General features: G+C 39.3%; 1 protein-coding gene across 2 annotated transcripts; it reads right to left on the reverse strand.

Moving 5' to 3' along the window:
* Positions 1-304: 304 nt before the first annotated feature.
* Positions 305-10980, reverse strand: tp53inp1 (tumor protein p53 inducible nuclear protein 1). 2 transcript variants are annotated; one of them, XM_023964416.1, is made up of 4 exons: positions 10721-10976; positions 8062-8428; positions 4542-5055; positions 305-3841 (listed from the first exon to the last, which is right to left on the reverse strand). In XM_023964416.1, the coding sequence occupies exons 2-4, from the start codon at positions 8189-8191 to the stop codon at positions 3610-3612; spliced, it is 876 nt and encodes a 291-aa protein (XP_023820184.1). In that variant the 5' UTR covers positions 8192-8428; positions 10721-10976; the 3' UTR covers positions 305-3609. The 2 variants fall into 2 exon arrangements, with proteins under 2 accessions (XP_023820184.1, XP_011484010.1); XM_011485708.3 differs by having other exon boundaries at positions 3620-3841; positions 4574-5055; positions 10721-10980.
* Between the last annotated feature and the right edge of the window lie 1928 nt (positions 10981-12908).

The raw sequence follows: 12908 nt of genomic DNA on the forward strand, positions 1-12908 counted from the left end.
GTAAGGTTTTTTAACATGCATGTCTGTTGGTTTGGAAAAATATTTCATGAATGATTCCTTAACAGGAAATACTTTTATTTGATTTTTTAGGAGACAAATTTGTCTTGATCTGGATGCATTTTAACCTCTAATAGTTCTGTTGTTAAGGAATCCCTTCACATCTTAATATGACATGCATTATTAATTTCATAAAGATTTATTTTTAGTTCTACATGATAAAAAGATTATGTAGGAATGTATTTATCAGCAGTTTTGATGATTTCCTTTGGTCTATTACACAGTCTATAAGGACAAGGGACAGTAGTTTGAGTATGAAAACATTTATTAAAGTAATGAGAGATCACATGTATTAACTATTACAGTTTAAAACCAAATGACCCCATTATTATAAGCATTTTAATGACATCAGAACAGAGTGAATTGATCTTTCGTACAACCAAAATACAAATGAGAACAGTTACTTTGATAAATAAAGTTTACCCATAAATCCCTACAACTTTTTTTTTTTTTTTACTTTTTGGCAAAGTGCTGTATAATTCCAGTAAACTACACAAACAACAAACATGTCTAATACTTGGTGAAAAAAAATAATAGAATGCCACAATAGATTATTCACTCTTTAAAAAAAAAATTAGGAGAAAAAAAGGTTTTGCTACATCATTCTGTCTGGTTTTTCCAAGTCAATAAAAATCTGTTTTCAGGCTGGGCGTGTGGTGGCAGCGAGGAGATTTAAGCTTCCTCCAAGTGATGCATAGTCGGTTTCTGATATCTATCTGCCTGTGTTTTCATCCTTTGCGTCCGATCTGGACGGCTTAAGAAAGAGTTCAAGTTCTTCATCGATGCATTGTCATTACAATATTTCAACCTGGAAGGCACGTGATCCACATATTTCAAGGCAATGAACAAAAACATTAGAAATCCCTGTTAGTTCAGTGAAAGTGAGATGAGCTGAGAAAGAAACTACAGCACAAATAAAACATTAAAGGCTCCTGACAGTCCTCAAACATCTTCAATTTCTTTCAATTTGTATTAAAAAACACATTGCAGTAACCTAACATGGCCTGTTTTGTGATAGCAAAAGTTGATAGCAAATACAGCTAAACATCTTAGAGCTAAAAGAAGGCATAAATATTTCAAAGACTTTTTCTATCGTCGCATTATGTACAGCAAACACCTAAAAAAACATATGTTGGTGTTTCATCCCATCAACACAACCAGAAAAACCACACTGCAGTTTTTTTTCCTCAAGTAATTAAATCATTTTTGAACTTTTTTACTTCATAACATACATTCCATAAGCTTAAACGTTAAACTAACACACCGGCTTGTTAAATTTGAACAATATTCAATATTTTTACAAGTGAATCAGCAAAGTTAGAGCCCTTTTACTGCTTCAAAACCAGTCCAGAACATACCAAATAAGATGTGCTTGAACTGTACATAAAAAAAAGATTAAATTGTTAAAGAATATTGTTTCACATATTGAAAGCAAATATTTAAAAAAAAATGTTGATGTAAGTAAAATACTTTCAGATTTCCTGTGACAAATTTTAATCAAGCACAGAAATTCTCAAGAAAAACAGATTTTTTTGTAAATATTAATCTTCTTTCATACACTAGAATTTTTACTATATATTTAACTGCTTACATGTTTGTTTTCTTTCCCAGCAATAATGCTCCTCAGTAGCATTCAGTCATTTTTTATGATTGAATTTAGCTCTTGCTGCAGTGTGGTGACCTGGCTCGGGCTCCACTTTTCCCATAGCAGACAGTTTTATAAGACTATCTACTATTTCAGAGCACAGAGGCCGCGATCAGCTCTATAAACAACACAATTAAACAGCAAATATATAAACACACTGGCAATATGTTATACAAAAAAAAAACATTTCTACTTTTTTTTTTGGTTTAAACATCCGTTTAACAAAGTGTAACTAGTTTAGCGAAGAAAACAGAACAACGATTAGTAAAAACCATGTTAGGAAACAAAAAAAAAAGACTGACAGAATCTCTGCTTCTTTGATGGATTCCCAACATTCAACGGTGTGAAGCATTTCAGAAAACAAACTAGTCGAATTTAGGAGGGAGCGCTCGGCGAGAAGAGCTGGAAATGTCTGAGCGCGCATAACAAATCATCAGCTGTCAAGTAGATCTGCATTTTCCTAAAGTGTAAAGGTGATTAGTTGTGACCCTGAGAAGTGGACTGCAGATTCATTTCAGAACAGACACAAGAAACACATCATAATAGTCCTTTTTCATTTTGCTTTTCTTTTGTCAACCATCACAAAACTAACAACTCTACAACCATGCAACAAAGTGCACACTAACAAAAAACCAAACATACCTAGGCAAGAATCCATTAACGTATATAACTTCATATTGATATGTCATTTGTTTTTCTCTTTAAAAAAATATTTTGGATTTTTTTTTTTTTTTTTTTTTTACATCTTACTTGCATCTCAAAGCTACCATTAAAACACGAGTTTAGTGATGTTTAACCCAGTCATTTTTTTTTCTCTTCGAAATGAAGAAAACGTGAAAAGTTCTGAATTAAAAAACTCAGAGGCAGGTTCAGTGGCGCTGCAGGAAGAACAAAAAGGTAGGTGGACAAAGAAAGGAGAACAAAATGAAATGAGATTTGAATTTCAGGCTTGAATTGTAACAGTGGCTTTTTTGATTTAGCAAATAAAAGAAGCTAAAAACACATTATATAAATAACAGTATTATCAATTTACAGGAGGTAAAAACAAAGAATAATGAAAACTACAGTACACAGAGAACGTTTGAGCCAATTTTTCTGAAACCATTTTTACGTCAGTTTTTAGCGACTACACTTAGCTCAACAGGCAAACCTGGAAATACGGCTTTGTTACCGTTTGAACTCCAGTTACAGTAAACATCTTGTTAAGGCTGTTTGCTGTTCAACAAGAGGTCAAAGCGCGAGCGAGTCTTCGGACTGACAACCAAACGAATCTAAAAAGTATTGCACTTCGAAGGAGTTTCAAGCAAGAGCATCTGATGCGTAAATCAAACCCTTGACAAGTAAATGCACTGAGCTCTCCTGGAAAAAAAAAATAGAAGAAACATAGGAAACTACGGAATAACATTTCTATGTTTGTTGATTCCTTTAATTATTTGAAGGGTTATTTGAATTAAACCAGTGTCCATGTTGCTAGTCGGTACTTGAAGCTAGATTTCTTCTGCACTGATTACTTAGAAACATTGTACTGCTGCTCTGAAAGCATTCAAGTGATTTCGGTTCTGAATATTTTATGCTCGGATCAAGCTGAGACGACACCGCTGGACCATACTGCCATGCCGGGAACCTGCCGCTGAGTAAAGTGACCTACAGCATTGATTCCACATGTGTAGTCCTCCGTGAAGAACAAGAGGGAAAAAAAAGAGGAGAAGGACTTCTCCAGAGCCTCCTACCATTCCCTATTACACTGTCCAGTGAGATTTCAGAACCAATCAGGCGGCTCATCGTTGGATTATTGTGTAACTAGCTGTTCGCTGGTGTTTCTTGATGAGAAGACATAAAATATTAAGTTGGTTGGGTGACTAGTGTTCCATTTCCATACTGTGCAGACGATGATGAAGGTGAATGCCTCAGAAGTTGAGATGCCTCTGGATTGGCTGTTGAAGGTGCATGGTGCCGGTCTTTGGGGGGCGGAGGAGGTTGCGGCGTCGCAGGCCTTTGCGGGAGAGAGGCTGGGAGCGCTGGGCAGCGCTACCTGGTCGTCGCTGCTGCTGCTGCAGGAAGCCGGCGTTGGGGGAGAGCGTTGCAGCGTAGCAGGGAGAGTGGAGGTTGGGGCGGCGTTGAGCAGCTGCTACATCCTGCCTGCAGGGGGCGTAGAAGGTCACAACCACAGAAGATCAGAAAACTGACAGGAAACTCGCTTTTGGTGGTCAGAGACGTTATTTCTTAAGAGGCAATACAAGTATTGTGCATTTCTCATCTTCAATATAAGTCCCACTTCTAATACTTTTCAAATGCTTATGTTATCTAAAAAACTACAAATTTTTCTACTTCTTTTTTGGTCTTTTAAAGCTTTTCATTTTGCGTAGACACATAAAATCTGGACATTTTTAAATAAACAAATTTCACTGCAGTGAATGTCCTCAAAAATAAATTCAACACAGAAAAAATATTTAGTAGTATTCAATAACAAGAATAAAAGCCTTTAAGTCCCACTCCGATCATTTTCTGATCAACTGCAAAAGTGAGCGCGGGAGTTTGGAGCAGGGAGCTTGTGGTCCACCGAGCATATTTACTGTCACAAATAAGAACTTTTTCAGCGGACTTGTTTCCGTCTGCTCCTGATTCACAACAATTTAAATAAAGAAGTACTCAGAAATGCAATTTTAAGTTTAATTCTCTTTATCCATGTTGTCAAAAAAATGTCACAAAGACATGTTAAAAACACCATAAACAAGATTTTTCTTGAAGTGGGTCTTAAAAGCGATGAGCATTTTCTTCAGACAGATTTCTTTTTATAAAAAACAAAACAAAACATTGATCTATGCCACAGGATTTTTACCTGTGTCGAGATCCTTCAATTGAGCATCTGACCTTTTCCTTTCCTCTGGATGGTTTCCGGTCAGAGGGACCACTGGACAAAAAGTCCAGTTTTCCTTCAAGAGAGTGCTGTGGCAGCGGGTTGAGCATCAGTCGGGGCGGGCTGTGGTGGGCATAGACGGACATGCTGGGGTGCTCGATCAGCAGGTTCTCCAGAGGGCTGGTCTCCAGGAGTACTGGCTGGCTGCCGCGGCCGGTGAAGCAGGGCGGTGGGGTGACGAACCAGCTCTCCTCCAGGGAGCAGGCGTCGAGACGCAGGAAACCGCCCTCCTCATCGTCCACGTATTCGTCCTCGTCTACACCACCATCAGGGTCTGTGTCAGCCACCGAGTTTAGGGAGGTGCAGGAGGGGTAGCGGATGGCAGGACTGGCTATAGGGGAGGGGATCATCACCAGATCCTCCTCCTCGTCTTCATCTTCTGGACTGAGCATGGATCTAGATAGGCCGTCACCACAGTCACCAGAACAGGCGTCAGCTATTGAGACAGAGAGGAAAATACTGTTAAAAATATAAAATAGTGCACAAATTTACACAGATTTGACAAATTAGTTCATAAAATTGTCTCTTTTCCTTTTCCTGCAAAACGTTTTCTTGTGTCAGCAGCCACTCTTTAACCTTTACATTAATTTCAACGACATTAATGCATTGACAATAGCCTTCCAGCAGGGGGCACTGCAGCCCATCTGCGCAGCAGCAGAAACAGACAAACGTACCGGTAAACAACATTTGGTGAATGCTCCTTCTGCTTTCTCAGCACTGCATGCTCCAACCCACAGCATGTTGATGTTTGAGAAAGCAACCACTCCCACTCACTCACTGAACTTGTGTGAAACTCCAAAAGCTTCGAAATCTCTCTGCAACCAGCTGAATGACATTTCCTCTTCAGAAGAGCAGCCGGGACAACCGTTGCATATTCTTATGCAGTGAAATCATCTTTCAACATCCTGTACTGCAAGATATCTACCTGTTCCGTGTCTCAGAGCACAATAGATACTGTAGAGGAATCTTGCTTTCAAACAAGTCAAAGCCTTTGAATATTAACCAAAAAACAGGATGTTATAAGACTGAAACTGGATCTCAAGAGACTGCGAGCTAAAAATATCTTTGTCTCGACTAAGCAGATGTCTGTTCTGTGTGAGGACGTGTCATTCTCTCCGAAGGACCAGTTTCTTCTCAGACGGTGCAAAGGTTATAGACATACATATTTTGACTCAAACCTACAAATTTATGACCTGGACTTGGTGCTCTCACTCTGTCAGCATAAAAATTGTTTCCATGCATGTTAGTGAGGTGCCTGCAGCTCATTCTCCCCTGTGACATGGCCCCCGCTGCGTGCCATTTCATAGAGGAATCTTTGTTTACCAACAACCTGCAGAGTGCTGACTCAGTGGCCAGCAGCTGATCCGCACGCTTTATCGTCTCATCAGCATCGGCTGTCCGAGTCCGTCTGCAGAGGATGCATGCGCAGGTGCGTGCGTTCAACCTCTGCATGGTGGGTTACTTCAGCAGGGAGGAGGCAGGGATTCAGACAAAAGCTTGAGCCTGGATTACAAATGACCCGGTTGACCCTCCATATAACTCTGTTTCCTCTTCAAACAACAAAGGCTCAGCATCTGCAGGAGGACTTTTTCTTCACCTACAATTAGTTCATTGACTTTTTAAACTTTATTAGAGTAATTTAAAATAAGTGGGGCATTCATCCCAACCATTATGGCCTTTAGTTTCACCTGTTTACTGCTTATTTTGTTAAATAAATTGCAAGCTGCCCTTTAGACTCCATCCAGTCTAAAGCCAGACAGACACTTTGCTTACCTTCTCCTGCCTGAAATATCCACAGAGTTTTGGAATCAGAGCTGACAAGTCTAAACTGGCAGTGGGTGAGTGCAGGACCAAAGCAAAGCTGTCGCAGCTTTCACCCTTTTGGAAGTCTCTACAGTGTGATCTGCTGCTGCTGCATTTGGCGTGTGACCTGATAAAGCTCTCCCTGTGCCGTGTCTGTTTTGACTGGGTTCTGTTTTAGGTCTCAGTCAGCTCTGGAAACTTGGCTCAGCTTTTACCTGCCATCACAAACCTCTAAAATTACACAGTATCTTTCTCACTGACCTGACACTTTTGATTTATTCCTCTCTGCATGTAAAATGCAGTTTGAAAATGTAATCCCAGCCCCAGAGCTGTTTCCAAATAAAGCTTACTGTCTGCGTTTGTGTGATTTGGTCCAACCCTTTCATGATTTTGAGTGGACTTTCTTGACACACCAGTTTGATAATGTCTCAAACCGCTCTCTGTGGTTTGAGTGGAACTGCTAAGCGGTTCTGCATGAGCGACTTGAATTTATATTGATGCTGTAGCTGGAAAAGAAAAAAATAATTACTCTGGTATTAAATAGAATCAGCGCCTTTGGGGTGTGATTGGGCTTGTTTTATGTGTCATTTTATGGAAGACACATCATCACATGTCTGTACAGATGAAAAATACAACCTGCATGAAGTGAGCTGGTGTGTCATAGCGCTATTCACCATATGGGTTTTGGTAGACTAGAAGGACTTTGTGGAATTGGATGGGCCCATTTTCATAAGTTGGATGTTTTCAGGATGAAAAATGCTGTGTGGCCAAGTGAAGCATTAAAAGGACTTTTGAACAACTTCAAATGTAAAAGAACTGAAAAGTGCATTTTGAAGGCATAAATACTGTACCCACATTTATTTTAAGTTGTACCACTTTTGCTTCATTTAGACTCAGATGGAATCTGAATGGAAGGGGATGTTCTTACTGGTCTACGTCGGCTCAGGAGAACCCTTTCCGGGACGGGCTGGTGCTCAGAGCGCAGGTCTTTAGACAAATACTCAGAAATGCGTGAATGGATCAAAATACAGCTTTGGGGTTTTCTTTTAATGAGCATGGAACATTATAATCAGTAAAAAAAAAATAAAGGTTGATTTTGCATGGTATGGGCCCCTTAAATCATTACACACACCAATTTTTCAAGCTTTTATTGTTTTCTTAAAGCTCATTGTGTTCTGCATCCTGATTGACTGTAGACCACTGTCAATCAATCCCCTCGGTGCCCTGTCTTCTATACACAATGCGTTCTGTTTGCCATATCTACATACATCCCCACTGAAATCAGATCTTTGTTTTCATTCCATGATACTGGATTTATTTTTATGCGAAGATTTGAACTTTGAAAGTTTAAACAAAAGAGAAAAGTGTGAAAATGTTCCTGCGTGTCTGAGAAAAGTGTCTGAAAGGTGTGGTGAGGGGGGTTTGCAGTCTTAGAACATTTATAATAGAAAAGAATAAAGAAAACGTGGCAGATTTCACCTATCATGGATCATTCTTAGAATAAACGCACCACTGTAGATATTTTTTTGCTTTCTGCTGTTGAGTCCAAAATGTGTAGATTTGTAGATAGTAATACTCTACTGCCATTATCAATAAGTGGCACTCTCCAATCACTGATTCTGTTTTGTGCTGGACTTACTCAGATAGTTAACCAGGATCCAGTCTTCGTCGTCCTCCTCCTCCTCCCGTTTGTCGTCTCCAGGTCGGCTGCATTGGCTCAGTTCCTCCACACCGTCCCTGAACAGAGCGCTGGCGAACACCTGAAACATCCCGGAACGTCCTTCTGGGGCGTGAAGCCGCGAGAGGGGCGTAGCTGGAACCAACGACGAGGCGGCGTGGCAGTCTTTTTGGTCATCAGCTGCAGGCTGAACAGTGAGTAGAAGGCTCTGGAAAGGTGCTAAAGTGCATCAGTAAGGTTGTGGTCATGGATCATCTGATGGTCGGTGAAATCAGGCTGGACATCGCTCAGCGTCAGGTTCAACGAGTGCAAAGGTACAAAAAAAAGCCTGAGGAAAAAAGAAAAAGAAAAAAGGTCAAAACATCAGAAAGGACATTCCCTCGTTACTTTAACTGGTGTTTGGTGCAGACAAATGTTTTATGAATGGAACTGGGAAACAAGCCCAAAACCGTGCAGCAAAGTGAAAAGACAGAAATAAACTGGAGAACATTTCCAGCCATCATCAAGTGCGGAGTAGAAGCTGCAAAAAAGTAATTTAGGAGCCAATAACCTCAATAACCAGTCAAGAGGCTATTAAAGGGAGCCCAAACAGACAATTAAGCAGACAAGTTAACCTTTTGTCCCTTTAATATTTCACAGTTTTATTTGTAACTAAGATTATCTAAAGCAAATCCCAACCAGCGAATTCATTTCCTGGCAGACGTGATGCAGAAGCCGAAGCCTGATAACCGCTTCAATGGGAACAAATGCAGAGAAGCGACCCTGTCTGTGTTTTATTGAGCTGCACATAAAGGGCTCTGCTGTCCTCAGAGGACACGCAGACACAGCTGGCTGGCAGTCGGCGTGCCAGACTAGCTGCAGCGTTTCACATTAGGAAAGCAGACAGAATGAAAAGTGAGCAGTGTAAGTTTCAGACACGCAGATGCTGCATGAATGGCATCCACTGGCACAGCGCTGGTGGCTTTCAGCCAGGTAAAGGATGCCCATCCATTACCTTTTAAGTCTTTAGCTGTTTACAAAGCTACCAAGACTCAGATTTCGGTGGATCTTATAGAAAAGAAAATGTTTTTCCACATTTAAAAAAACTAAAAAAAGATTTAATTAAAGATGCATTACCATTACTGTTTGTTTAGCCTGAAAAACAACACCAAGGATTTTGCATAAAATGCATGAAAATGATTAAAAGTGATTTAATTTCCCCCAAGCTTAAAATTGTGTAAATACAACATAAGGCCTAAATGGATATTTTTTACATGATCTTAATTTGTTTATGGCAATAAAACTTGCAACTTTTAATCATGTTGCAAAACGTTTATGGTTTAACTATTCACGTGTAACAGGAGAAACAAGGTTTGCCTACATTAGCTGAAACAATGACAAATCACCACCAGGGGGCAGACATTGTCGCTGGAAAAAAATAACATTTTTTTTGTTTGTTTTTTCATCTTAAACAACAGTCTTGTACGACGTTTTTCTTCGCTCTTGAACACACTCAAACGCTTTGAGGAGAGGCTACGATGCCTTCACGTATTTGACTCGCGCTCGTATTTTTCAAATTTGGTTCACACTTAAAAAAAAAAGAGGGACCAACAACATGAAGCAACTCGTTGACTCCGCCTTTGCCAACACCGAGCAGCTGTGGCCAACAGCAAACCGAAAAGAAGGTTTAAACTGACTGCCTGTCTCAACATTAACAACAACAGGCGGATAATCTACCGCACCTGTTTGTCCTCCGCCGCCATGCCAGCTCATGTCAAGGAGAAATACTAAAGATAATTGTCACATTTATACAGGCCTTGCAAAGTCTGCGGGGTAACTATTGGCTGGAATACATTATGTATCCGTAATGTATTCATAATTTATTCACTATGGAGCACATAAAACCCTGCAACAAATCTGAGGCTTTTGCAATCTGCAGGCGAGGGATTAGGAATAAAACAAGAACAAGCGTCTCTCTCTCAGGACTGCACGGGTTTGCTGAGTTTTGCATTCAAATTACAGCCAAATTTCAATCCTAAACCACTTTAAATCTTGTTTATTTACCATTTGTTTTTCTTGGAGACTGGAAACTAAAAACTTGTGCTTTACTGTTAATGTTCTTAACCTAAGAGGAAGACTTTTCTAAGGAAACTTTGCACTCTTCGTGGTAGTTTGTGATTTATACATCAGTTTTTGGAGACTAAACTCTTCACAGAAGCTGTAATAAAGAGGCAGCAGCCTGCAAGCGCTGCACGGTTTTGATGGTTAAACAAGGGGAAGGGGAGGAGGCTGTAATTCTACACTAGCGGCTCCAAACCGCACAGCAGCCCATCTGGCTGGTAAACCTTTATCTGCACAACTGTGTTATGAAATATTTTCCAGAATTTACTAAAAACCTTCTTAGAAGACGATCGAGGCAAAGACGACTCGATTTCACTCACAGAGCTAAAAGCATACATACAACAAACAAACACAGGGAGAACTAGCGGTTAGATAAACTCGAACATTTAAAAGCATAAGAACGTGTTAGGATTGTCGAAGTAGCTCGTTCAGCTGTAATGTACATAAGAAAGAGCATTAGCATCGAGATAAACGGCGATGAGGCCCGTTAACGATCAGCGAGACAAAACAAAGAACCCACCTGCGGCAGAACGGGGGAGATGTGAACGGCTTCAGATCGGGATTCAAATCCTTAAAACGGAGGTAAAATTTGTTACTTTTCGAAAAATAGAAAAACTAGCGGTTTCTTCTCGGAAGAAATAAAATATAAAATCGTTATTTTACGGACTGTCCATCGGGAGTCACAGTGAGGTTTAGCGTTTTTTTTTCTTCTTCCGTGCAGTCCGGTTCCTTCTTAGTCCCCCGACTGCGCCTTCTTTTGTTGTTGTTGTGGACCTCTAACAGCTGATTGCAGTGACGTCACCATGGACAGCCTATCACAGGGGACGGGCTAAGAGGCCCTCATCCAATCAGAATAGTTGGTACGGGCTGTCACTAACCCACGTGAACGCCCTCCCCTTCTCTGGAAAGAAAAAAATAATAAAAAGAGGGGAACAAAAGGGCATGACTGGGCAAAGATCTCCGATGAACGGGTCTGAAATGGAAGCTACCCAAAAACAAACAGATGTTACATAAACAGACCCGCTTCCGGCCTCAGCTGCTGGGTTTCCTGTTGTTTTAAGCATCCACCCACCCCAAAAGCGTCATCTTTTTAGTGGAAAGGCCTTTACAGTGTTGGCGTTGCATCATAATAACTTTTTATTTTTAAAGTGTCATAACATACTCATATTTTCAGAGTTGTGGTTTCTGCTTCGTAATTTACTTTATGACCCTTTATGAAATGTTTTCTGCTCTGAACAAGCAGCAAAGACTTTAAAATTTGTTTTTTTTTAAACCCCCAAGCAAAAAGCAGTACACTTTTATTTTAGTTTTGTCATATTTTTAGATTTTTAAAGTCTAAAATTATCTATTTTTTCCTCTCTTTTTTCATTTTTTACTACTGCTGACATCACACTAAATCAAGAGGCATTAAGAGCTTCAGCATTCCTTCAAAATGCACACGTCAGAAGACTAATTAAAATGATGGTAAAAGGTTTGATCTGTGAGAGTAAATCTGCTGCAGCAGGATCGTATTTGACACAGGATGTATTTTAGTTTGAAATAAACTTTGCATTGGTTGCAATAAAAAAGTAATATAATAGAAATATACTAAAGTTATAATTCAATTATTGTAAATATTTAAAAATGAATGGCTTAATGGCCTCAAAAACGTAAATAAAGTGAATTTTTTAAGTGTGTCTAACTGGCTTTTGGTCTGTAAAAAACTGAACCAAATTGCTCTATTAGTGTTAAAGGTTGTAGACCCCTGCTACAGACCATCTACTGTACATGTAGAAAGTATACCAACAGACTAAATTTGAACAATTTAAGATTACAATATATAGATGATATATAAAAAGTCAGCTTCAAGTACACTGCCTCACTTTCATTTAGACTAAGTTTACTTGTAGTATACTGAAATAGATTGCCTTTAATGTCTTCTTGCCCAAGAAAAAGTCTGCACTGTCCTGCAGAACAACTCTAGACACACATATGGACATATTCCAAACTTTTGGCAACTGTCAATCAGCTTCTCTGTTTATTAAAAGTTTCCATTTTAAAATTTGCTGCTCATGTAATTTGCAACTTTCCGATTTTGTACAAGACAGTTCCCAAGAGGCCATCCTGAAAAGGAAATTCCCACAAGGAGCTAATTATTTTTCCACAAACATCTTTAGCTATCCAAACTTCAGAGTCATAAAAGTATAGTCATTCTTTAGGTTTTAAAACATTAGTCCTTTTTTTTTTCTTTCTATTGTAATAGTCCCAACTATTTGCAGAGTTTGTGTATCTATTAAAAATGAAACAACACATTTAGAGCTGTTGATAATAAATGTTAAAGTTACAGGTGGGTGTTTTCATTGTACTAAAAACTGAATCCTCACTAGTTGCACAACATTGTTAATCACAGTGCAAAACATTGAAATCTAAAAGTGATGTGTAGAAGTTTTGATGTTAATTCAGAATAGTTAGTTCAAACTAAAATGAAGTTTCATGCATTTAGTTTTGTTAGGCTTTATTAAACAAAAAGAAAACAAAAGTTTTCTACCAAACTCATGATTCTCAGGTAACATTCGACTCTTGAATAAGCGGGCTATACATGAAACAAGTTGGGTATTTTTCCACTAGGGTTTTGTTTCATCTATATGTTATTACTGATGATCATCTCTAAGCTGTTTCAGTCTCAGTCTTCAATGCACTTAGTTACAGAGCCGGAGGCTTAGTAAAAG

This window comes from Oryzias latipes, chromosome 16 (genome assembly GCF_002234675.1).
Source record: "Oryzias latipes chromosome 16, ASM223467v1".
Lineage (NCBI taxonomy): Eukaryota > Metazoa > Chordata > Actinopteri > Beloniformes > Adrianichthyidae > Oryzias > Oryzias latipes.

Excerpts from the sequence above, each read along its gene's own strand:
- tp53inp1 (XM_023964416.1), bottom strand. The coding sequence starts at position 8,191 with ATGTTTCAGGTGTTCGCCAGCGCTCTGTTCAGGGACGGTGTGGAGGAA. Across the intron at positions 5,056-8,061 it reads GATCCTGGTTAACTATCTGA|CTGACGCCTGTTCTGGTGAC; the intron begins GTAAGTCCAGCA and ends CTGTCTCAATAG. Across the intron at positions 3,842-4,541 it reads ATTGAAGGATCTCGACACAG|GCAGGATGTAGCAGCTGCTC; the intron begins GTAAAAATCCTG and ends CGCCCCCTGCAG.